Here is a 24,962-nt window from a genome sequence, read left to right as displayed (position 1 = left end):
CCCTGGGCCAGCCGCGGGCACCCTGGGTCACCTGTGGGCAAAAGGGCCAGCCGCGGGCACCCTGGGCCAGCTGCGGACACCCTGGGCCAGCTGCGGGTGCCCTGGGTCATCTGCGGGCACCCTGGGTCACCTGTGGGCACCCTGGGCCAGCTGCGGGCACCCTGGGCCACCTGCAGCCAGCAGGGCCATTTGCGGGCAGTCTGGGCCAGCTGCGGGCACCCTGAGTCAGCTGTGGGCACCCTGGGCTTGCTGCGGCCGGCAGGGCCAGCTGCGGGCACCCTGGGCATCCTGCAGGTACCCCAGGCCACCTGTGAGCACCTTGGGCTTGCTGCAGCCAGCAGGGCCACCTGTGGACACCGTGGGCCAGCTGCAGGCGCCCTGGGCCACCTGCGGCCAGCAGGGCCATCTGCGGGCACCCTGAGTCACCTGCGGGCACCTTGGGCCACCTGCGGGCACTCTGAACCACCTGCGGCCAGCAGGGCCATCTGCGGGCACCCTGAGTCACCTGCGGGCACCTTGGGCCACCTGCGGGCACTCTGAACCACCTGCGGGCACCCTGGGCTTGCTGTGGGCATGCTGGGCTCATGCCATGCTGGCCTTGCTCCCTGTTGCCCTGGCTCTCTTACGCATGCCACGCCGGGCTCTCTGCAGGAGCCAAAGTGCTCTGTCGCCAAGCCAGCCCCTGCGTCCTCCCTCACCTACACGCACCAGAAAGGTGCCCTGGTCTGACCTGAGCCCAGGGAAAAGCAGGTCCAGGAAGAATCAGGGCTGAGGCTGAGTTCAAGGGAGCCATCTGTGCCACACAGAGCTTTGACAGGGAGCTGCTTGCCCAAGATCAGCTGGTGTGTGGAGGGCAAAGCTGCTTGCAGCCCTAGATCACCAGCTGAACCCAGCCTAGGCTGATGACCATCAATATCTAGTACCTCTGGAGCAGTGTTTTTCTGGATAACGTGATACGTCATGGATTTTCCATGCTGGAAGATGCTTGCATTGCTGAGAACTGGAGATTTAGCAGTGGGCAGTGAAAAAGGCAGCCTTGAATTGACAGAGGGAGACTCACCCTTCAAAAAAGGGTGGTTTCTTCCAAGACTTTTTTGTCCGGTGATAAGGGCATACCCAGAAGGTCTCCTTCAAACTCCTGTAATAGGGGAAAGGGCAGAGTGTGATTACAGCAGGTCTCCCTGGCTGTTTGCACTGTTCATCATTAGACAGGTAAGTTCTGATTTCAGGTTGTACAGATGAAGCTTTTCTGAGGAGGCTGTAACTGCACATTGATGCCCAGCCAGGAGCTGTGGCAGAAATCAGAATTAACCTGAAATGCAAAGCTTTGAGGAGATCAAAAGATCTCAAGGATATCAAACCTCACAGGGCTGTCTTCACAGCTGGGCTGGAAAGAAATTCAGGTTTATATCTGCAGGTATCACTAGGATTCATCAAAATGAATCCAAGTCCACAAGTTCACTCAGGTCTGGAGCCAGATGCACTATCCTGGGAAGCCATCTAGAGGTAAACACTGGAATCAAGGGAAAACTGCACTTAAAAACATTCTCAAACTTCTCACATCTCTAGTTACTAAAACATCACCTCAATGGACATTTGAATCTAAGAATCTGTGAGAGAGAGAGGTGAGTTTGGACGCCAAATCCCTTTTAAAAATGAACTCACTTTTCTTCTTTGGAATCAAACAGGTATTTTTGAAAGCAGACATTCAAAGTGGCCACGTGGGAACAGAATGTTCAGGGTTTTTTTGTTGGCAGAAAAAAGGGCAGCCAAGTTTCTGGTGCCCTCCACATTCAACAGCTCTATCACACATAGATTTTTTGATAAAAAATATGAAAAATACCTAAATCATTGAATTTCATCTCTTTAAAAGTTCCACAAAAGTTTTAAGGGAAGGAAAAAAAGAAATAAAATTGAGAAGAGAAACTTGCACAATTTTTACCTTTAATTGTCAGGTTACCTCATATGAAATAAGCCATATGACTGTCACAGCATAATCATAGTGTCAGGAGAGGGTTTTGAAGAGAGGATGAAGCATCCTAACTGGAAAGTGTCTGTACAGAATCAGTGAGTGTTCCCTAACTCAGCTGCATCTGAGCCAAGCAGAGAATTTCCGTGGCCTGTTGGCAGCATTTAGCACCTTGGTGTGTTTTTACAGTAATACCTCTAGAAATGCAGCTCGGGGAGGCACCTGGCATTGCAATTTTCCTCTCAGTACAACAGCTCTGGAAGGGAGAGAGAAATTACCCAGAGAACCCAGTGTCTGGCTTAGACAGGAATGACTCAGTGTCTGGACTGGGAACAAATATAACAACTTCGGTACGGAAATAAGGAGCCGTGTTGAAAATGAAAGGATGTGAACTCCATCGAAGTATATTTGGGTTTTTTTGATTCCTGAGTTCAGTCTCTTTGTGCTTAAAGCACCACGGACACATTTAAAATAGAAAACTCATCAATATTGCAGAGTTAACTTGTTTAGATTTAAAAGAAAATTAATTATGAATGTAAAACATTTGCAGGTCCTTTGAAGCCAGGGGGAATGGAATAATCTTGTGGGCATTTATTTCATGTGTCTATTTCCAGCTTGAATAATAATCTAAATATGTGTTTGAAGAGATTTTTTTATTCATTGTGATTTTGACCTATGTACAAAGTTGCTACCAAATTTGGATTGGGAATTAAAAAACAGTTCTAGATATATAACATTTTCCTAACCAGCTCTTCAAATTTCATTGAAGTATGAACTATTTTACTTCTTTACTGCTTTAGATTTACCTTGAAGCAGTGAAAACTAGTAGATGCTACATTGTACAAACCTACAAAAACAAGAAGCAGAAGCAGATTTATAGTAAAACTGAAGTTAGTGCATCTTGCATGTAGTAAATAAAAACTACATGCAAGTTATTTTAAAATTCATGTGATTTAACCAAAAAGTCAAATAGCTTTAAATACTACACATACTATATGTGAGAGCATTAGAACTTTACAGGTATTTCCCTTTTAATTGCAGTTCTACTCTGAAAAGGGGAAAAAAAAAGGAATATTCTGGAATTTCACCTGATTTTTGTACAGCAACCACTGCACTCTTTCTTGGCAAGATGTCCGTATGTGAGAGCATTAGAACTTTAGAGGTATTTCCCTTTTAATTGCAGTTCTGCTCTGAAAAGGGAAAAATAAGGAATGTTCTGGAATTTCACCTGATTTTTGTACAGCAACCACTGCACTCTTGCTTGGCAAGATGTCCTTTTCCAAACTGTCACCTTTACAAAACCAACATGAACTTTTACTCACAAAGTCCATCTCTGTTAGTGAGACTCCCTAAAGTACACTTTCACACGGGGCTGATTGTCCAAGGTGTTTTCCCTGCTGCAGGTACAAAGGGGTGCTCAGCACACACCTTTGTGAGGGTAACAAGGATCTGTCCCATCACTGCCTTCTCTCTAATTATCAGTCCCAGGCTGGCCCAAAGTGAATCCCACCCGTGTTTCCACTCAGAAGTCCTGAACCAGTGCCCTGAAACATTCCATAAGCAGGCCTGTTAATTCTGTGAAATTGCATCATCTTCAGAATTAATTTTGCATTTTCAGCAGTTGTTTCTTACACAGACACTCACAACAAAGCACAAACTGAAAAAACAACCAACACAACAACTTTTTAAATCCATTTTCATGGCACTTTTAACTATGTTTATTCCAGTTTATGAGAGCAAGAAGGTAGTCAGGCTGTCTGGCACACAGTGGGATTCTTCGGGTGGTCCTGTGCAGGGCCAGGAGTCGAACTTTGATGATCCTTATGGATATGTTCCAACTTGGGATATTCTATGATTCTGTGTAATGTATTTCAGTGGTAACTCAAGCCAGTTTTGGCTTCCATTTGTTGGTTTGGATTTCTGGGTTTGTACTTGTGTAGCTTTTGGACTGTACTTAGTGTGGATTTACTCATATTCTCAATAAGAGTCATAAAAACCGATTTTTTCTGACGTGTGGTGGCTTGAAGGAAAAAACAGCAGTGAAAAGCACATTTACCTCCAAAACAAGTTGATACACTCTCTATACACATCACTTACATGACAAAGCTCCATTTTTGCAGAATGATGTTACCTGGATCTCTGAAGAGGCTCAGGCAGTGTCTGAATGCTCACAGTTCATGTTGAACCTGTATTTATAGGCAGAACTGTGCTCACAGAGCCTTTGCAGCCAAGTTTCTACCAGCCTTGGAAGGTTGTTTGTACAAATGAGGTTGCTAAACTGCAAGAACTTTCAAAAGGAAAATGAGCTGGAAATTAAAACTATGCTTGAGGCACTTCTGAAAGCCCTTTGGGCTAACAATTCTGTGTTTTCAACTTAAAAAGCCCCACTCAGATATATACAGTGCAAACCTGGGAACACAGAGCAGCAGTTCCACAATAGAAAGGCTGTGTGACTACGGTGGCAAGTAATTCAATTTTTTTACATCAGTGGAGGGGTTTTTATCATAGACAATCTATCATGATCACAGAATAAAACTTAAAGCTCCTTTAAAATAAGAAAATCTTTTGCCAAGCTGATCTGGTTTTTGTTAGATGAAGTACTGCTGTCAGATTTGGATAAATCAAGAGCTAAATTTTTGTGCTTCTTGATTTCATTTTTCCCTTGTGTTCACATTTTCCATTTGAAATGTGTCCCAGTCGTTCTGTGATTTCACACTGTCCTTCTATATGCTATTAAGAGTCTGATACTGTTGCCTTCTAAGTTCTGCCATGGACTAAGCTCAAAGGAAATGGGTTTCTGGTTAACATCCAGCCTGACAGCAAAGACTGCGTCAGGCCTTTTACAAAAAGCTGCATTTTGATGTCTTAGGGCTTTCCCAGAGTCTTACAACAAAGCAGTGTCATGGGTAAAGATATAAAAATGTCTTACTGAGTAAGTCTAAATTCTAGGTAACATCCCTTTCTAGACTCAGATGTAAAAATAATTGTCTTTATAAGCAGAAGTTTACACAGTGCTCACAGGGGCTCTCTAGAATTCAAAGGGATGCAATCTCACCTATGTGGTACTTGTTCCACTTGCTGAGTTGTTTTCATACATGTTAGAATTTGTCATTTGTTGTAACTGCACTTGGTTTTCCTCACCTATCTGTGATTAGAAGCCAGATCTCTCAACATCTTAGGCTGCTTCAAGAGAGAACAACGCAAAAATACCCCACGTGAACAGGAATGGAGTGATCATGTTTGTTAACCTGATTGACTCGTCTTACCTTCTCTTTGGTGCCTTTACTGACTTTTAGGCCAGTGAATATTTACCCATTCCTTCTGACTAACTCCTCAGTCCTGACAAAACTTCTAAGACATACAAGGAACTGGGGAAACAGAAGAATTATGTCTTTAAGGCTCTTAAAATTAGAGAAAAGTCCTGAAATCCTACTAAACCAATGTGACATCAATTTTGACACAAACTGAAAGCAAGCTAATGCCTGTAACAAGTTTGCACTGGTAACTTGTAAACTAGCTTAGAAAGGAAATCTCAGGATAAAATATTCCCTGAATTCCTTCTAACAATGTCTTTTTAAAAGAATTCCTTACATGCAGCTGTAACTTCTTTTCAGAGGGAGAGGTTCACTAATATTTACTGAGATGAAATAATTCAGGGCCTCTAACTGTCTGAAGCTTCTTCAAACTTGACAGTTTTACAAAGGATATGAAAAAGAACAGGAATGTTAGGAAGAGAATGGTGCTGTCAAAGGCAAACAATTTTGACTGGGAGGCTAGGATAGGTCAGGTGTATGAACTGATGTGGGGAAATAAGATCACACTAAAATCAATAAACCCCAACCTAGATATTACCTCACAGAATGTAAAAGTAGTGTTAATTTTTGCTTTAGTTTATGTTGTTTTGTTTTTAAAAAATCATTCAGTTTAGTGTAGCCTGACAGGTTTGGATGGAGTAGGGTTGGGAGAGGCTCAGTGAAGTGCCCTGCACCTCAGCAATGGAAGAGATCATTTATTACCCAGCTTAGTCAGTTCATTTGCATCAGAATTGGAAAGATGACTGTGATGACAAGGTCCAGGCCTGCTGAGTTAAACTGAGAATTCCACGTTATTGCTTAAATAGATTTCATTATCTTCTTGTCCTTAACACCTTTTCTTTCTTTCTATCTATCTATCATCTATCTATCTATCTATCTATCTATATCTATCTATCATCTATCTATGTCTATCTGTATCTATCTATCTCTCTATCATCTATCATCTATCTATCTATCTATCTATCTCTGTCTGTCTATCTGCCTATCTATCTATCTATCTATCTATCTATCTATCTATCTATCATTCTTTCTTAATTTAAAACCACATAATTCAATCTTCTTGCTGACCTCCTCTGAAGTTAAGGATTAGACCTTTTCCCTTAAGCATCCAGTCTGGTCACTCATCATCCGGTATTTTATCTCTTATGACTCATCTTGTTTACTCATTCCACACAGCCAAATATTTTTTTACCCCACTGACTAATTCACATTGAAGTTTCTTGCTCTTAGCTATAACACATATTTTGTATAAATGGGATTTTTCTAAGCAGATATATTTTGTCTGCTTTTTTAAAGTGTGCAAGAAAATGTAGAAAGGACTCACCTTTTTCAGTGAAGATCTCTCTGAGGAAGTTCATTACAGGTTGGTTAGCCAAATGCAGAATCCTGTGGCTCATGAAAAGGAGTACTTCTCTCTATTGCCATGATCACAAGCTTTTATAAGGGTTTTTAAATGAGGTATTGGGGTAATTAGTGGGGATAAAGAAATGTTTCAGTGTTCAGAGGATAAGCACAGGTTGTATTGCTTATGTCAAGCTGAGCTAATGCTTGTTTGTTTTTTAATCTTACCCAAACAAGTCTTGTCCAGTCACATTGTGGACAGAAATACACAAAGTTACACTTGGTGACTCATTCCTGCACTGTCATCACCTCCTTTGGTGCAAGCTTTTGGATATTATATGCTCTGGTCACACCTGAATTACAATCATGGATAACACAGAATCGTCTTGGAAAACACAGCAAAATATGGAGTTGTAAAGATATCAAAATCTTTTCTTTAGAAAGAATCAGCGCAGAGGGTTAGGGCCAAAATTCTCCAAGTCAAGGAGAAGTTTCCCTGTGCTAGCACAGCACCATTGGTGACCCCAGAGCCCCTTGCTGCTCACTCAGGCTGGCAAATAACTGAGAGGTCTATGTGGATCTCCAAAAGCAAAATTCCTGGAGACTGAGTTCAGAATGCCTGTTCTAACTGTTCTGGCCAGCTGTCTGCCTCAGCAAGCGAGCAGGGGAAAAGATCAGCACTAAGCAAAAAGCCTTGGAATCATCCTTCAGTCCTATTCCAAGAGCAAAACCACTACAATTCCTGACCATGGAGACTGTAGTCCAGAGCAGCCACTCTTCTTTAGGCTCTGAGACACTCAATGGTACACTTGCAAAACATCCCAGAGAACTTTCCAGACCCATAAAGCAGATAAAAAAGAAACCCATTTGCAATTCTGTAATATACAAAAGAAAGGTGTTTCCTGGAAGTGACTGTGCTATGTATGAGCTTGAACCATACCAAGTGCAGTTGTCACAGCCGGATGTTTGCAGGCTTCCAGCACCTGCCAGCCCTGCCTACAGGAGAAGGGCAGGGGGAATCTGTATGCAAATGATATGCAGATGACGTCTCCGTGCAATCAGTCTGGAGGATATAAATACTGACAGAATCATATCAAACAGTGTCTAATTATTCCCACCAAAGAACAATGGAATCCTATTATATTCTGGTTTTAATAGCAGGAATTTTAGTTGCTTTTGTATTGCTGGTTTTAATTGCAACTGATAATAATTTCTTCAAGGGAGAGATTCCTTCTGATATTGACCAGCCAGCAAAGCTTCGCCTTTATCACTGTATGTACACTCTGATGGAAATTCTGGTGAGTTTCATGCCCTGGGATACTGGGATTTTCAGAAAAGGAAAGACCTAAGTATGAAGACATGCATCTACAAATACTACAACTATATGTAATGGGAAGCACACAGTAACACAGATTTAAAGGCCAAAGGTTGATTTGGTTTCTATTATCATATATAAAGCAGCCAGGATGAGGTGAGTTCTTTCAACACTGAGATATCCATTCTTATGCTGCAATTGTGTATTTCCATAATGAAATGACTGGTTCTGTGGATGACAGGAGGGCTGTTCATAATTTACATGAATAATAATAACCTGAATTGCTATGTCTAAGTGCACTCTGATATATGTAAGGCAGTTTCCTAAATTCTGAGCTATTTGCAGTAATTTTCTTACCCTTGTTTCTGTTCTTATTCTGCAGTGACTGAATTACAGAATACTAGTTAAATACCATAGAATCAGGTAGATTGGAAGACACCTCCAGAAGTCATCTAATTGAACCTCCTGCCAAAGCAGGTTTAGGCCTGTTGTCACCTCTTATCTAAGCACCTGGAAGCCAGACTCACTGTGCTGTGGGCTTTGCCATCACAGAAAGAAACAGCTTTCACCCAAAAAGCTTTCAAAGTAGGCAACAGGAGTATGTAGGAGCAGCCTAAGCCCTGTCATGTCTGGCACGTAACATGTCAAAAGAAAGCCTGCAGGAAAATTGGAGTGGTTTCTTTGATGTTTGTATGAAGCTCACCTCAATTCTCTAATCCCCAGTTATACAGAAAGAACACAGGAACTTGGCCCCACATCCTGAGAGCTGATTTGGGCCATTACAATCTATTAAAAGACTTAAGTGGGTTGCTTGAACTTACACAGCAACATTCACCAAATCCAGTGGTTGTCCCTGATTCTCCAGTGATACTTTTCTGCCTTGGCTGCCATGACAGAATGCTGTCCTTGCATATTTCATACTGCTCTTTGTGTTACGTTATATATAAACTTAATATAATAGTATGACAGTAATATTATAATAGGACAATGCTATTAAATTCTCTAATTTCGCTGCTTGGTGGGTGAAAAGATTCTTTCAGGTGATACTTTTAACCCATTTATACAGCTTTTAAGTGTCTGTTAAGGAATAAGTGCATATGTTCTCTTCATTAATAATACATTCCCTAAACTTCAGGATCCTTTTCTGAATAGCTTTTAAGATGTATTTCACCACTTGCTATGCACTGAATCAACCTACTCACCTATTTTTCTCTCAAAAGCCTTTAGGCATCGACTGGTACTTTGGGTGCATTCCTGGTTTATGTTTTTGCTCAGAGGAGCAGCCCTCACAGTAATGACTTCACAGGTTTCTTTTTAAGTGCTTTGTGTCTGTTATTTTAAATATTTTAAATATATTTTGCGTATGTGTATTTTAAAATGCTTTGTGTATGACGTGTGCAATTAACTTATCCTGCTCATCCTGATGAATGCTGCTCTTCCTGTGCCACAGAGCTGTGCCACCACTATGCCAGTGATGTATGCTCCTGTAAAAACCTCTTTTTCCACAATACAAGACAGGCTTTTGCTCTCTTCTTCCACCCTACTTGCAACGTCTTAGAAAAGCTGCAGCACAAGATAAGTGTGTAGCAGAAGGTACATAAATGATGCTCCTGTAAAAACCTCTTTTTCCACAATACAAGACAGGCTTTTGCTTTCTTCTTCCACCCTACCTGCAATGTCTTAGAAAAGCTGCAGCACCAGATAAGTGTTTACCTTCAAGCAGAAGGTACATAAATGATGCTCCTGCTGCATCTGTCCCCTGTCATGAAGAGATCATGTAACATGGAAGAGATGAGAGGAAGCCTCCTGGCTTTTGTTTTAAACTACTCAGACTGATCTATGTTCAGACTAACTGTGCATATTGCACTGTGTGAGGAAGCTTTGACGATAATTATTGTGGTTGGAAAAGCACACTTCAGAGTGACTGACAGAAAGACTCTCTGATGTAGTCCTAAAGTCCATGAAGCTCACATTGAGTGGGTCTTGCTGCTTTTGGTATGTGATTTTGTAATTATTTTCAAGTAAAAATCTGGTCCCCATATGACCTTCCACATAAAAAACCAGTTTGTGTCAGAATTTAGGTATTCCAGCAAATGGTTTTTCAAAGACTGTTTCACAAGAAAAGCTGACATACTCTTTTTCATACACATATTAGCATTTTAGGACCTGGTTTATGTAATAAATTTCACCTACTAACACTGATCACATCTGTCTAGAAATATTCAAACCTTTTAGGTTTTTAATGTATTGCTATAGGTTCTGAAGTATTTCCTAATTATTGATTAAGTTTCTTGACAGAGTACATACCAAATTCCCTCTTCTCCTTCCTGACAGTGAATTTGGAGATGCCTCTGTGATGTCAGGAACTCCTAAGACAAGGCAAGGATATTTAGATAGGATGCTCTGATAACAAGTTTATCATATATATTACTGTCATTTGAAAGCCCTAAAAAATCTCAAGGATGTTAGAAAATTCAAATGAGATTAAATGGAAATTCTGCCAACTTCACACATTCCAAAACCATAACTCTGACAGAAGGACTGACTTAAGAGTCATGAGAGTTTTGAAAATTGCTGTTTGGAGAAGATTAGATTCACCCTGTGGTTTCTGCCACCATTGCACTGGTCTTAAAGTAGCTTTCCCCTTTGCTGTGATACTTTAAAATGTGCTTTTTCAAATCCAAGGCAAGAACTGTGGCCATCCATTTGTCTCTTAAACTACCCTAAGCACTCCTGGCATTGGCAGAGTGTTATGAAAAAACTCCAGATAATCTCTGGATTCCCATCTTTGTTTCTGACTGGTTTTCTCCCTCTTCCATGCCTCATGGTGATTTCTTTTATTACTCCTCACCCAATTTGTTTATTGCAGACTGGTTTAGATTATAAGAAAGAAAGAATCTCTGATACACAGGTTGAAAAATACAATTTACACAAGCGTGTCTTCAGTTTGTAAGGAATTGATACAGAGACTTCTGTGGCTTTGAAAAGAACAACAATACAATTTGCAAATGGCTTGTGATGACTGTCATCATTACAGAAGAATGAATTGCAGTAGTCCACAAGGGCATTTAAATCACTATGTAATAGGAAGGGAAATGTTGTTCTAACAGGAAATACATCCATTACAAAATGTGTTCAAAGGAGGATTTCAGTGTGATCTTTAGACTGTCTGAATTATCAGCAGTTGACTGGCCTTGGATGAGGCTATTTAACAAACCTTCCTTGTCTTCAGAATATTTGGTTTTTTTGCTGATTAGGTGTAAAAACTGACCGCAGGCTCATTTATGAATGGCTGTGAGATCTTGAAAAAGGCAGTGGTTTTACTAATGGAGGAGGAAATAAGGTTCAGAACCATTTTCATTAGTTCCTCACTTGGGCCAGCAGCCCCTCAGCAATGATCATAGACACAATGGTTGTCTTACAGCTTGTTCTCACTGACCCCATGGCAGGGAGATGACCCAACACCGTTAAGTCATCCAGTCTTGCCCACAGACTGGCCTGTGCTTTTTTCCCCCAGTATGATAATCCTGTGCTTTATTCCCCCAGTATAATAATCCTGTCATGAGAGTGACATTTTCATTTCACCTAACCTTAAATATTTTAATTGAGGCATCTGAAGTACAGTTTATCATGGAGAGGAACAGACACCTCCAGAGCATGATTTAACACATCCAGAACTGGAACTATCCCCAAGAAATGCCTCTTTCTGTTCAGTCATTAGGAAAGGAGCCTCAGGCCTCCCAGCTTCCACACCTGAGCAAATGCCTGTTCTTACTTGTGGTAAATCCAGATCACAGGAACTAGAAGGTATTTATATAACACACTTAATGGAACAAGTATTACAACATTCTTCCCACAATAAGGAAGATGTAAATCTTCATTTTCTTTAACCAAAACCCCAAAGACAGTTATTTGTGGGAATCCTAAAGACTAACCAACCCAATTATGCTAAAGACAGTGTAGGAAAAAGTAGCTTGTGGCCTTTACAAAGTGGGAATACTTGTATTCCCTATAGTGATTTCTCATTTTTTCCTCTTTTATCTATCTAGGCAGAGAATTTAAACCACTTGGGTATCATCAAGGAGCACACACTTATCAGGCTGATCACAGATGGACTCCCAGCATGCTGGGATTCCCAGCTCTTCATTAAGGATCTTCATTTTGATGGGGTACCCATAAGGATTTACCTCCCAAGGGAACCATCTGCCAGCAAACGGAGAGGAGTTGTCTTCATCCATGGAGGATGCGGCATTTTCGGAAGCATCAGTAAGGACCTGAAAGAGAAAATGTGATGATTTAGCTTTTTTAACTGCCTGTTTTTAAAATCCCCTGACCCTAAGAAGTCACTGAAGCTTAGTTTGCGAGACTGGAGATAGAAATCACTTAGTGCTTATTTTTAATTTTTTAAACTCTCTAATCTGCACTTATTTAGTATTTACATTATTTTTTTTAAATGGGATATAGCACTCTTTATCATAGAACCATTGGGATCACAAAATGATTTGGGTGGAAGTGACCTTAAATACAATCTTCTTTCACCTCCTGCCATGGGCAGGGACATCTTTCACTATCCCAGGTTGCTCCAAGCTCTGTCAGTCCTGGCCTTGGACACTTTCAGGGGTGGGACAGCCACAGCTTCTCCAGGCAACCTGTGCCAGGGCCTTACCACCCTTATAATAAAAATGTGTTCCTTACATGGAAACAAATTCTATCCTCTCTCAGTTTAAAACCACTGCCCATTTTCTAATAGTAAAAATCATAACAATTCCTTATTTTCCACCCAGATCAGTGATCTTCTAAATGTATGAATTATACAGCAAGTCCTGATCAGCAAAAGTCTAGATTATTTTTACCCTAAAGAAAATCTGGGTACTACTAAATAGGCAAGGGGCTGACAAGATATTGTGGTAATATGTCATAAAAATATAAGTGACAATATTGACTGAAGTTTTCTAAGCTGTTAATTACATCAACAACTTTTGTTCTTCAGGAAGTTATGAAAGAATATGCCGGTACATAGCCAGAAAATCTGATTCAGTGGTCGTGTCTGTTGGGTAAGTGAAATTCAACCAGCACTAATCCCAGAATTAGAGAACTCTGCTGCTTTGCCCCTGCCTCCCACACACCCCTGAACTTACATTTCTTTGAAAAGAAAAGAAACTGAGCTCTGGTGCTGTCTTCCCCACACTGCTGTTATGTGGGGAGCAAGTGCATGCCCTGGAATGGCAATGGAAATACCTGAGCCAAGGTCAGAGTTACAGGTTTGGTCATTGTACCTCACTATCACCACAGAAATCATTACCTTTGCTTGATAATAAGAAATTATAAGCATTTTAATATTTTAATATGTATTGAATATATTTAAATATATTAAATATGTTAATATTTAATATTTTTATTTAAAATAATCTGAGATGATTTTAAGGAGTAAATAATGAGACTAAAATTTAGTATTTTTAAAACCAGCATGGACCACTGTTTCCTACAAAGATGTTTTGATTATGGAAAATACATGATGGTATAAAGAAACCTTAATTTCCAACAAATTTTTCCATGAAAAAGTTTACTATTAAAGGATTTTATTAAATTGGGAGGAATTGGTTTTGAGAAGGGAGGAAAAGTTGTTCTGGTTTTCTTCAGCATATAAAAACTTTAAACTAGATATAATTAATGCTGTGATTAATATTGGTTTGGGGCAGTTTTTGCATGGGATGTATCTCAGATGAGACACTCCCAATGTGTAACACCAGCTGCTTTTTCTACTTCTCAGGTATCATTTAGCACCTGAGCACAAGTATCCAGCCCAGGTTCTGGAGTGTCTCACTGCTACCGTGCACTTCCTGAAGACTGCAGAGACCCACGGGGTGGACCCCGCTCGGATTGTTGTTTGTGGGGACAGTGCAGGGGGCACGTTCGCCGCCTGTGTTTGCCAAGACCTGGGGCACAGGACAGATATCCCAAAGATTCGGGCCCAGGTGCTGATCTATCCCTATCTGCAAGCACTGAACTTCAATCTGCCATCTCACCAGAAAAATGCTGCCGTTGCCTTCCTGTCCCGGGAGCGCACGGTCCATTTCATTCTCAAATACCTCAACAAGGACTGCTCCCTGAAGGAACCAATTCTGGCTGGTTCTCATGTTCCTGAGAGTATAAATTTGAAATATAGGAAATGGATAAGTCCAGATTTCATTCCAGATGAGTTTAAACTGGGCTATAAACCACCACTCCCCACTTTGTTTTTACCTCAAGTCCACGAAGAAGTGCAAGAACTGTTTGAACCCCGGATGTCCCCGCTGCTGGCAGAGGATGCTGTTATTTGTGGTGTCCCTGACACCTGTATTGTCACCTGTGAGCACGATGTGCTCAGGGATGAAGGGCTGTTGTACAAGAAACGCTTAGAGGACAACAACGTACGCGTGACCTGGCACCACGTGGAAAAAGGCTTTCACGGTGCACTGGGGTTTTTTGGATATGGTTTTTTCTCTTTCCCATCATCAAATACTGTGATGAACCATGCTGTAGACTTTATAAAAAGCTATTAAATAATTTTCTTGCATACAGTGAACTGGTATTTAGAAAGAGTGTAATTCAATTAAATTAGTATTTACCAGCCCATTAGAATCAAGGCAAGAACTTATGACATTAGCATGGTCTGCTGAATTCTGATTTTTACTTGCTATTGCTTAGAAATGTGATGTTTAGAGGTTTTTTGTAAGCTTGCTTTGATGCTGTCTTCTTGCATTGTAAGAATTTTTGTTCTCTTCATATGTCAAAGAATAAAAACTCCTTGTAACAAAAACCACTCTAAAGTGTAAGTTAAAATCCCATGCAGTGTGTGAGTAATTAGCCATGTGCACATGCATGCACACCTAGTGCCCCCAAAATCAGCATGGCAATATCTCTGGAGAGTGAAGATCCTTTTCCTACTTCAGGGATGAGTAGTAATCACCATCAGAGTGTCTGTACAGACATTTATGTTTAAAATATGCATTTATGTTGCATTTATGTTTAAAATCTGAAGGAATGAATTGGGCATACTTACAAACCTGATTTTAAAGGGAAATGGGAGGCAGGCAGGTTGGTACAGTTCACACGGTGCATGAGATGGGTACCTGAGACTGCAACAGAGATTAAGTGAGGGAGAACTGCTCAAAAATAACTGAATATCCTCTAAATTATATTCTATAAAGTTCCTTTCAGAGCAGCATTTAATTGTATTCAGCTTACCTGGCTTTTGGGGAAAAAGGATGTAAATAGCATGGAACCTGCCAAATAATTTCTGTGGATATCCAAAGCCAAAGAAAAATCTGAGGTCAATTGTTATCTTGCTGTAATTGTTATATTGCTTATTAGGAGAAATCCACCCTTGCTAAACACAGATGCAAAAAATAATTGCCATTGCATTGCAAAATAGCTGGGCATACAATGCCTAGGAATTGTAAAATGTTTAATTGTTGTGCAACTACCTTGCCTTTATAAAATCCGTACACACATGACTGTGGAAAGAGTTTGTACATGTCTCCTCCCTGCCAGGCAAACTGTGAGTAGGAAGAAGACAGTTCATTGCCCCATTCATTGAACTTAATGTTCTGTGTTGTCACCATGTAAATGAATGCTGGTGACAGGTGAGTTGGGTTACATCTCTGCAGCAACAAGTCACTACTCAAAGGTTCTCATTCTCCAGTCCCTCTCAGCAAAATGAATTTACATTTCTTCATGCACCCTTGACACAATAGAAAGTTTATTTGTTTCATTTTTCCTGTTGCAGGCAATTTGCTCTTCAAACAAAGAAATGCTTCCAGGGGTAAATAATGTGATAGTTCCAAATGTTCCACTCTTTGAGGATTCAGGATCTGCTTTGGTTACGAAGACAAAGGTTGGGTTACCAGCTCACACATTAGTAGCTGAAGCTGGGCCAACAGTCTGTATCTGCTATAAAAGCGTTGCAAGAAGTTTATTGACATTGGAGAAGCTGGAGAAGGTTGGCAAGTGCCAGAACTAAGGAGGTCTGTACAGTTCCACCTTGTATTTTGTAAGTTATGAGATGGTCACAGACAATCTTATGCTATTTTACACACAGTTCAGTGCAGCATTATACTCCTTGCCAGTTCAGCTACTCAATACTTTTCTCTCTTTTATCAGTCTCTGGAATTATGACTCATTTATGGGTCTATGTCCAAACATTGACACTGATCTGCTCCTGAGATTTTTCCATGGTCCTTTATCCATTGGTCTTTAATTTACTACAAATAATAACAAATTAAGCTTTATAATATGTCAGCAGCATTATTAGTTCTCTTGATCACGCAGTTCTCTTTAATTATGGGCTATAACCATTGAGTGCAGATGGGTAAGCAGAGAACAGCAAATGCTGAAATAATGTATTCTTTGTTTAATCATGATTCCCAGATTTTCTAAACCTTAAGAAATCAAATGATCTAACTGTCTCTATGGAACTTCCTGTACTTTATTTTAATTGCTTTAATTAATTACAGATCAGCCATGTGTCTTGCATTGCGAAGATAGAATGTTTGAAAACATTCTTATAGACCCCTGTCTTGGTTTGGAAAGACAGGTGTGTGCTAAGGAAGAAATGTCCCAAATGCATGATATTTTCACATACAAATTAAAAAAAAAAATCAAGTACAATACCACCTACAGAATTTTGGACTCCAAAGTCATTCCTCAAGGAATTATGCAGCCAGAGAGTGAGGACTGGCAAGCCCAGCTCCCATTCAGTTCAGGCTTCCAGCACCACATGGTTCTCATGCTCTGCAGAACCCAAAAGGAGCTTCTTGGGTCACACAGCACTTTCTCTGGAATGTTTCCCAGTATCCCAGTTCAGGCTCCCATTTACAGTGCGTTCTGTTGCTAGCTAATCAAGCACCATGATCAAGAGGCAGGGAATATTTTACATCTGCTACACCTGGCTCAGTCTTTCTCCTTGCATGTGCACCCATATCACAGAAAAAGAGCAAGGAATGACAAGATTTCAGGCCTGGACATTAAGCTTTTCACTGTTATTATTGTTTTCACAATTAATAAGAAAGGGTGTCGTCCCTGGTGTAGGAGAAAATAGGGCTTTGGCCTGGTCTATCCCCTGCTTTATCTCACAGCAGCAGAGACAAGGTCAAAAATTATCAGAAGCTAGAGAGAACATTTATTTGAAAGATTATGTAGGGAATGGTTTTCTCCATCCTGGGCCTCAAGTTTGTGAATTGCTGAGACTAAGCTTACACAGCATTAAGTACTACTCTGTACCAGGAATGTCCAAAGGGAAAAAGCACATTATTATTTCAGAAACCAACTAGTTTATTTCTTTGACAGCTTCCAGCATATCCAGTCTTTGTGTGGAGCCCCTGTGGCTGCTGTGAAGTCCAGACCTTGTCAATGTGCCCAAATGAGTCCAAGACCTACCAGCTGTGGGTCAATTGGAACCAACAAGGTTTAGATCACAGAAGAACCATGGGTGGGAAGAACTGCAGTACAGACACCTGTGACAGGTGTCAAGAGCACTCTTAGATCCCCAGAAGGGCCAAATCTGGTAGGTGTACTTAGACCACACCTCACCCACTGGGACAGCAGAGTTTAGCATAGGCCAATTAATTCCTTTGACTATTAAATGCTGAAGAAGGGAGCTGCAATTGTTTTGTGCAACAATATTTCTCAATTCTCTTGCCTGAGTTGTAAGAAAGGTGAGCCCTCTGTTCACTGCCATTTCTCAAGAGTGTCCCAATTGCCAAGCAGTGTGCCTTTCACCTAAATTCCTTATCGAGATGGACATCAAACACCATTATCGAGAAGGATAAACAAAAAGGAATCTGATTTTATACTTAGCATATTAATAACTTTCTGGGAGGGAGAGGCATGGGGACATTGGGAAATGGAAATCCACAGAGTTGCTGGATAAAATGAAGAAACAGTTTGGAAGAAACAGAGAGAACAGAACACGGAATCAGCTGCTTCTCAGAAAGTGTAACACCAGACTCAAAAGTGAAGCCCCATCCTGCTTATTCTAAACAGTTTCTGAAGTCAGGTATCAAGCCTGAGCCATTTCCTTTGCAGGTCGTGGACTATGCATGCCAAAGCCCTGGGGTTCTCTGTCTTTAGTTTCATTTTATTCTACAATTCAAGGTCAGCTCATCCCTTATATTATTGTATTAGTATTTAATAAAATAATTTACACACTTACTTTACCCATACTGTGATTTTTCAGAATGAGAATCTGCTGCCTTCATAGGCTAAGCAGACTGCTAAAAACACTCTTCCCAAAGGTGACATCACATGAGCTGTGCTTTACAGATATTTTTTGCTTCAGGTTAAATCTTATCACTAATTTTTTGTATATGGAAAAATATGTTAGCTCCAGAGGAAGATCCTAGAGCTCACAACAGAAAAGAATGGGCTGCTGATGTCCAGTCAGTGCTACTAGCACTGACACCGTGAAGTTCAAGTCTAGTTTTCATCAGTTGGAATCACATTTCTACCTGGAATGACATCTGTACATAGTATCTTCCTGAAACACAGAGACTGCAGCACTGCCAAGAGGCAAATAAAAAACCAAACAAAAAATCTGCTGCTGCAGGAGAAGAACCATTGAGGAGGATGAGGCAAGAACAGCTCTCAGACCAGGCTGCAGCTGCCTCTGGCTCCACTGGACTCAAAAGTGCAATGGCAGCAGCATCCAAAATCTGCCATCACAGGTGATGAAACATGTCTGTGACACTGAGCCTTGATTTCAATAAAAGTCTGAAAAAGTAAGGCATGGAGGCAAACTAAGCACGAATCTGAGCTTGGAAGATGATTACCAAGAAATGCTGCTCAGAAACTCACAAATAATCAAAACTTGCCTGTAATCAAAAACCAGAGAGACAGAAGAAGTTTTTGTCTTCCTGCAAACTGCCAGTGCAATGATCGATCAATCAAGTTCTGCTGTGATGGGCACAGCCTTGTTTCAGCAAATGTGAAAACCACTTATGCAAGGCTCTCCCACAACAAATTGTTACTGTCTAATTGTATGGTTGAGTTACCACATGTTTTCATCTTCCTATTGGCATTTTTAAACGATGGATTATGAGCCATGACGAGACCAGCTAATCCTGTGCCTCTACTGCCAGAAATCTGAAAATCTGAGAAACGGGGAGGAGGCCACAGCTGGTTCCTTCTCAGGCTCCTACCAACACAGCAAGATGGAACTTCTCCTGGCCATTTTTCTCACTGTGTTGACTGCTATTGTGGCAATTTCTTTCTATTATGAACACCCCAAAGCAGAAATTCCTCATGGAATCAGTGAGCGCCAAAAGCTTTATCTTCTTCATTACATCATGAACTTTGGGCTTGGTCTGGTAAGTTAAACTTAATTAAAGCTTGAGTTTTTAATTCTATTTCTGTTAGAGGGATAATGGTTTGGTGATGTTTTTTAGAATCGATGTTTAAATAAATTGCAAATATGCAACTGGACTTATTAGGTGATGTAAGCAGATTCCTTCAGCTGTGCTGGGCATAACAGACTCCCCTCTTTGCTACACAGCACCAAAGGCAATATTTGTGAAAAATAAAATCGGGCAGACTGTGCAATTCCCAGTTTTTTCTGACGGTCTGTGTTTTAGCTATTCATGCCTGCTGCCCCAAGGCACTGCTGGAAGGCTTAGAAGGTAACTTGCCTTGTGTATGTGGAATTTCTGCTCTGTATAACACTGTGCTTGCTTACAGAGTGAGCAGCTAAACGATGTCTGTGATCTCAGCTCTCTCCTACAACCCTGTCACTCTCCTCCTGAGGCATCTGAAGAGCTGCCACATTCATCATCATTTGCCTTTCAATATGCCTGAACAACTTTCTTCTTTGAGACAGTACACGTAATACCTAAAGTGACTTTCTGTGTCATTGTTTTTGGCACATTTGTGATTCTTCCTCGCTTTTCATCCTTGTTTCTTTCCAAAACTAAAACATGACATGCACTTGTCTTTCTGCTTCATCAATCATCCTGTCCTGAATTAACTGTTGCCCCAGTCACTTAAAAAACCCTTCTGTGATACCTAGACTAAGCTTCTTTTAGTTGTTTAAATTGTGAAAAAAAAACTGTTCAGTCTCTTTGGCTTGTGCATTACATTTCACTTCAATTCTATGTTCTAATGTTGTTAATTCTTCCTTTCTTTCCCTGCCCCATTGCTAAATAAGTTTTCTTTGAAGTCAGTGAGCTCCCAAGAAGGTGACTCACTATGTCTCTGGTGCCACACCCAGGCCTCAACACTGCTTTGACAGCAAACCGAAAAAATAAGATAGAAATTGAAGTCAATTTTCTTACAAGTATTATACAGTGTATAACCTGTGTGATTACTCTTTATCCATTGAAGTTTTATTTTTGTAATTCATTTGTTAAAAGTGAAACTGCAGAATTTAGAAATTTACTGGTGATTTAATGTGATTTTTAACTTCTGATCTTACAATTTTGCATCCTTTCTGCTGGCCAGTGAGAGGCCCTTGGCACTGTCACACACTGCCTGAAAGGAGCAGAGAGATAAGGATTAATGGAGGGTTAAACCAAAGTTTAAATGCAAGTAGTGTTCAAGGCATGTAGTCCTGCTATGGCTGTTGGGCAAATTACTTGTGCCAAATTCTTTCAAGGGCTGACAAGCCATGAAGTCAAAACTGCATGGAAAATTAAAGTGTACAAGTATATCCAGTGTTCAGCTGGGACAAAAGGAAATACCAAAACATTGTGGTTGGTAAGGTCTCCTAGGACTCCTTTTTTTAGTATTTTCAAGACAGAGATGAACTCCATATTCCATACAGATATAGCTAACTGCAGGTTTAACCTTTACTGTTACAAAAGTATTAGTGTGAGGAAAGAAAGTACCAGAGGGAAATTGAAGAATAAATAAGTAAAGTTCTTTTCCCACGGATTTGGACGAGGAGTTCTATAGAAGGAATTGATGTGAGAATATAACTTTGCCACAAGACAATCCTTCCTGTATATGGGATCAGCTCTTGAGATGACCTAAAACAGGCTACATACACCAAATTTAACAGGATCATGTTACTGAGCCACATGAGGTCTGTGAAATATGAGATGGAAACCAGAAGGGCAGCTCTTTAAGATCTATGCAGTGCAGACCTTCATATGTATAATTTTCATTGAAATGCATATGAATGAATAATGGCAGCACTACAAACTGAATTACTCATTAGAGATGTCTGCTGTGGAAGTAGTGCAAAATTGAATCCAATATAGTGGAAATACAGTGATACTGCCTCATATTTTTCATCTTGAGCAGCCTACAAGTGAAACAGCTTAAAGCCATGCAGGTGCAATGGAGTAGATGAGCCCACAGTGACATCAGAATTTTAGCCCGACTGTTTAAGTAAGAATCAGTGGGCTGTGAGAAGATCAAGCCAGGGTTCAAAGCTATTCTTGGTCAGGAGGACAGAGATGTGGTAGATGCAATGGATTTTTTTTTTCCCTGTAAGTTTAAACATAGTGTGAGTTTGGGAAACAAAAGTATTGGCTATGTTTATTCATCCAAAGCTAAAGTTTAAAATACTGTAACTACTCTCTCTGTATTTTGTTCAGGCACATGGCTACTGAAACACCTGACAAGGTGAAGTATTTGACACCTTTTATCTACTATTAATAGTTTGATTGTTTTCCTACTTGGAGTAATTGACCATGGAGTTTAAAATTTTTCATTATCAATCTCCAGGTGAGATAGAAATTTACACTAATTTGGTCTCTTGTGGTTTCTTTTATCACCAGGCAACTTTTTTGGACAAAGTAGGTATAATCTCAGAGGTCCATCTCCTCAGGGTTATGATGGACACAATACCACCATTTAAGGATACAAGTCTTCTTATCAAGGACTTAAGGTTTGAAAGGGTTGAAGTGAGAATTTACCAGCTAAAAACATCAAACAATAACCAAAGAAGGGGAATTCTGTATTTTCATGGAGGAGTTGGCCAGTTTGGAAGTATCCGTAAGTAATATAAATAATATGAGTTATAACTACATCCAGAATGGGTCAGGGAAGGAACCACAGTACAGAAATAATGTGAGTTATAACTACATGCAGAATGGGTCAGGGAAGGAACCACAGTACAGAAATAATGTGAGCTATAACTCCATCCAGAATGGGTCAGGGAAGGGACCACAGTGGATCATCTGGTCCCACTTCTCTGCTCCAGCAGAGCATCCCACAGCACAGGGCACAGGATTGTGTCCAGAAAGCTCTGGAATATCCCCAGTGAGGGACACTCCACAACCACACACCACAGAGTTTCTGATCTGATTTGGTATATCTTAAATTACAAGAGTTAGTAGGTTTAACATTATAGATTAAAAAAAAATTCAGGACAGCAGAATCAATTTATTTACATGCAATAGGCATAATGTTAAATTGTCTTTATATAGATTGCATATCTAGAATAGTCTCTGATCATTTTTAATATCTATTTTCTTCCTCTTTATGCTTATGAGAAAAGTAGAAAATCTCATTAGAATTTTATTTCTTATTTAAAGCACCCATTTTTTGTTCACAAATGTGTGCAAGCTTTTATGTGTGTATTGTGCTGTGTGTCTTTATAGTGGAAAAACAAGGAAAAAACACATTTTGGAATTTGAATGGGAAAGAGATGAGATGATGCCTCATGCACAAGAAATATTCTTGTACTGGGTTTAGCAGATTTTTTGTTTTTTGGGGTTTTTTAAAACAATTTCTCCCCTTCAGAATCACTTTAAAAGTGGCAGCAGTGGTGCTGTCTGTAACTTTTCAAAGAGGGAACCAAAACAATTCACTGGTTTAAATTCTAGGTTTCTTACCGGCCAGAAAATTCTCACAGCTGGAAGGGTGAATGGTGAAGGAAATGGTGAGCAATGCCCAGATCAGACCGTGCCACATGCTACACATGTTGTGTAGCATTAACCATGCAAGAGAGATAAGAATTTCAGTATATTTTAATTCCATTTATTTTTAAAGCAAGTTATAATTGCAGTGAACTGTTTTGTTTTATAGGGGCCTACGAAAGAACGTGCCGCTACTTCTGCAGGAAAACCAACTCAGTGGTGGTGTGTGTAGGGTGAGTGCACCCAGCCCAGACTCTCTGACCCTAGGCTGGCAAGCCTTTACTGCACTCAAGCTCCTTGTGAAGTACATTCAGTACCTATACTCAAAGATCCCAGCACTAATTCACCAGCACTAATTCTTCTCAGGAGGAATTAGTCAATTAATCCCCAACTGTTTATTTCCAAATGAAATCCATTACAGTAATTTTATAATTTGTACCTAGCACTAAGACATGAGGATGTTTTTGTTTTCTAGAGCCATATTCAAACCACCTTAGGCTGAAAGCCTGAAGTGTAACTGTTTCTCTTGAAAGTACAGTTGCCCAGAATACCAATACTCATTTTAGAAGTTCTGAAAAATACAAGAACCTCATGAGTTTAAAACAAGAGGTTACAAACCAAGCTCGACATATCCATCCTCCAAAGAAATCTATACACTTGACTCTGTTGACTCTTGAACCTTGACTGACTTGACTCTTGAACTCTTGAACTTTGACTCTTGAACCTCTTCTGTGACTCTTAAATTCTTCAGAAAGTTATACTTGCAGGCATGATGCATTTGCATGAAGAAATGGAAGCAGGAAATCCACATTTAACTTGCAGTCAACCTGAGATGACCATTAAAAATATTTCTCTGATGAGCCGTAATACTTTTTTAAAAGAAACAATGCCTAAAAGTTCAGGCAAAGAGTTGATTACAAGTGCATTAATTGCTATTTATATCCTAAAATACTTGAAGAACCAATAACTCATTGATTCTGTTTAATGAATTCAGCTTCCAGAACACTGAAAACCTTTCAGATTTTCATTATCGATTTTTATGCTCATATTTTCTATGCTCATATTCTCTAACAATTTGTTGTTAAATGTTCATTTTCTAATTGGAATTAATGATAACTGATTGACACACTTGCCTTGCCGGCTAATTCCAAAATAACTCTCATGTGCCTTCAGCCACTTACAAGATATGTAAAGAAATATTTTGCAAAGCTAGAACAGTGTACTGACTCTCCCAGACATGAACAGTAGCAAATAATACATCAAAAGCACTAATTTGGATGAATTCTATTGCTGCAATTATAATCACAGAGTATTTTCCTGTCTTTTGAGACAAATAAATGAATGACAAGATTTCATTGGGCCCATTCACTAGAAACGACTGTGCTAAAACACTTTCACTCCTATTTAGGTATCGTTTAGCTCCTGAGCACCCATTTCCAGCCCAGTTTGAGGACTGTCTCACTGCTGCCATCCACTTTCTGAGGACTGCACAAGACCATGGCGTTGACCCTTCCCGCGTTGTCATCTGTGGAGACAGCAGTGGAGGGACACTCACTGCTGCTGTTGCCCAAGCACTGGTGAACAGAAGAGACCTCCCAAAGCTGAGAGCACAAATCCTAATATATCCTTTTCTGCAGTGTGTGGACTTCAATTTGCCTTCTTATCAGCAGAATGAGAGAGTCCCCATTTTGCTAAAGGAACGAACCCTTGTTCTTGGCTTGAAATATGTTAATGTGGAATTGGGCCTCATCAAAGAATTTTTTAAAGGTTGCCATATTTCAGAAGATCGGAGACTGAAATATCAGAAGTGGGTGAGTCCTGACTACATCCCTCATGAGTTTAAAACAAGAGGTTACAAACCACCTCCTACATATCTACCCTCAAAAGAAATCTGTGAAGTGGCTGAGGCCATGTTGGAGCCTGTTTTTTCACCACTGTTGGCTGAAGACAGTGTTATTGCTCAGCTTCCTGAGACTTTCATTTTAACCTGTGAATTTGATGTGCTTAGAGATGATGGATTGCTGTACAAGAAACGACTGGAGGACCATGGTATAAAAGTGACCTGGTGCCATCTGCAAGAGGGGTTCCATGGAACACTGTTCTTAGCACTTTTTGGTAGGCTGCTACGATTCTGCTCTGGAACTAAAGGCCTAGAAAAGATAGTCAATTTTATAAGACTGATGTAA

General features: G+C 40.2%; 2 protein-coding genes across 2 annotated transcripts; both read left to right on the top strand.

Moving 5' to 3' along the window:
• The first annotated feature begins 960 nt into the window (after positions 1-960).
• LOC121358403 (arylacetamide deacetylase-like 4) lies at positions 961-14,481 on the top strand. The gene is made up of 4 exons (XM_041476561.1): positions 961-1,212; positions 11,989-12,205; positions 12,930-12,993; positions 13,710-14,481. Exons 1-4 carry the CDS (start codon positions 961-963, stop codon positions 14,479-14,481), a joined length of 1,305 nt encoding a protein of 434 aa, XP_041332495.1.
• Positions 14,482-19,128: 4,647 nt separating this feature from the next.
• Positions 19,129-24,962, top strand: LOC121358484 (arylacetamide deacetylase-like 4). The gene is made up of 4 exons (XM_041476707.1): positions 19,129-19,284; positions 21,694-21,910; positions 22,946-23,009; positions 24,185-24,962. Exons 1-4 carry the CDS (start codon positions 19,129-19,131, stop codon positions 24,960-24,962), a joined length of 1,215 nt encoding a protein of 404 aa, XP_041332641.1.

This window comes from Pyrgilauda ruficollis, unplaced genomic scaffold (assembly GCF_017590135.1).
Source record: "Pyrgilauda ruficollis isolate IOZ18807 unplaced genomic scaffold, ASM1759013v1 scaffold39, whole genome shotgun sequence".
NCBI lineage: Eukaryota > Metazoa > Chordata > Aves > Passeriformes > Passeridae > Pyrgilauda > Pyrgilauda ruficollis.
This window is presented reverse-complemented; position numbering and strand designations above follow the sequence as displayed.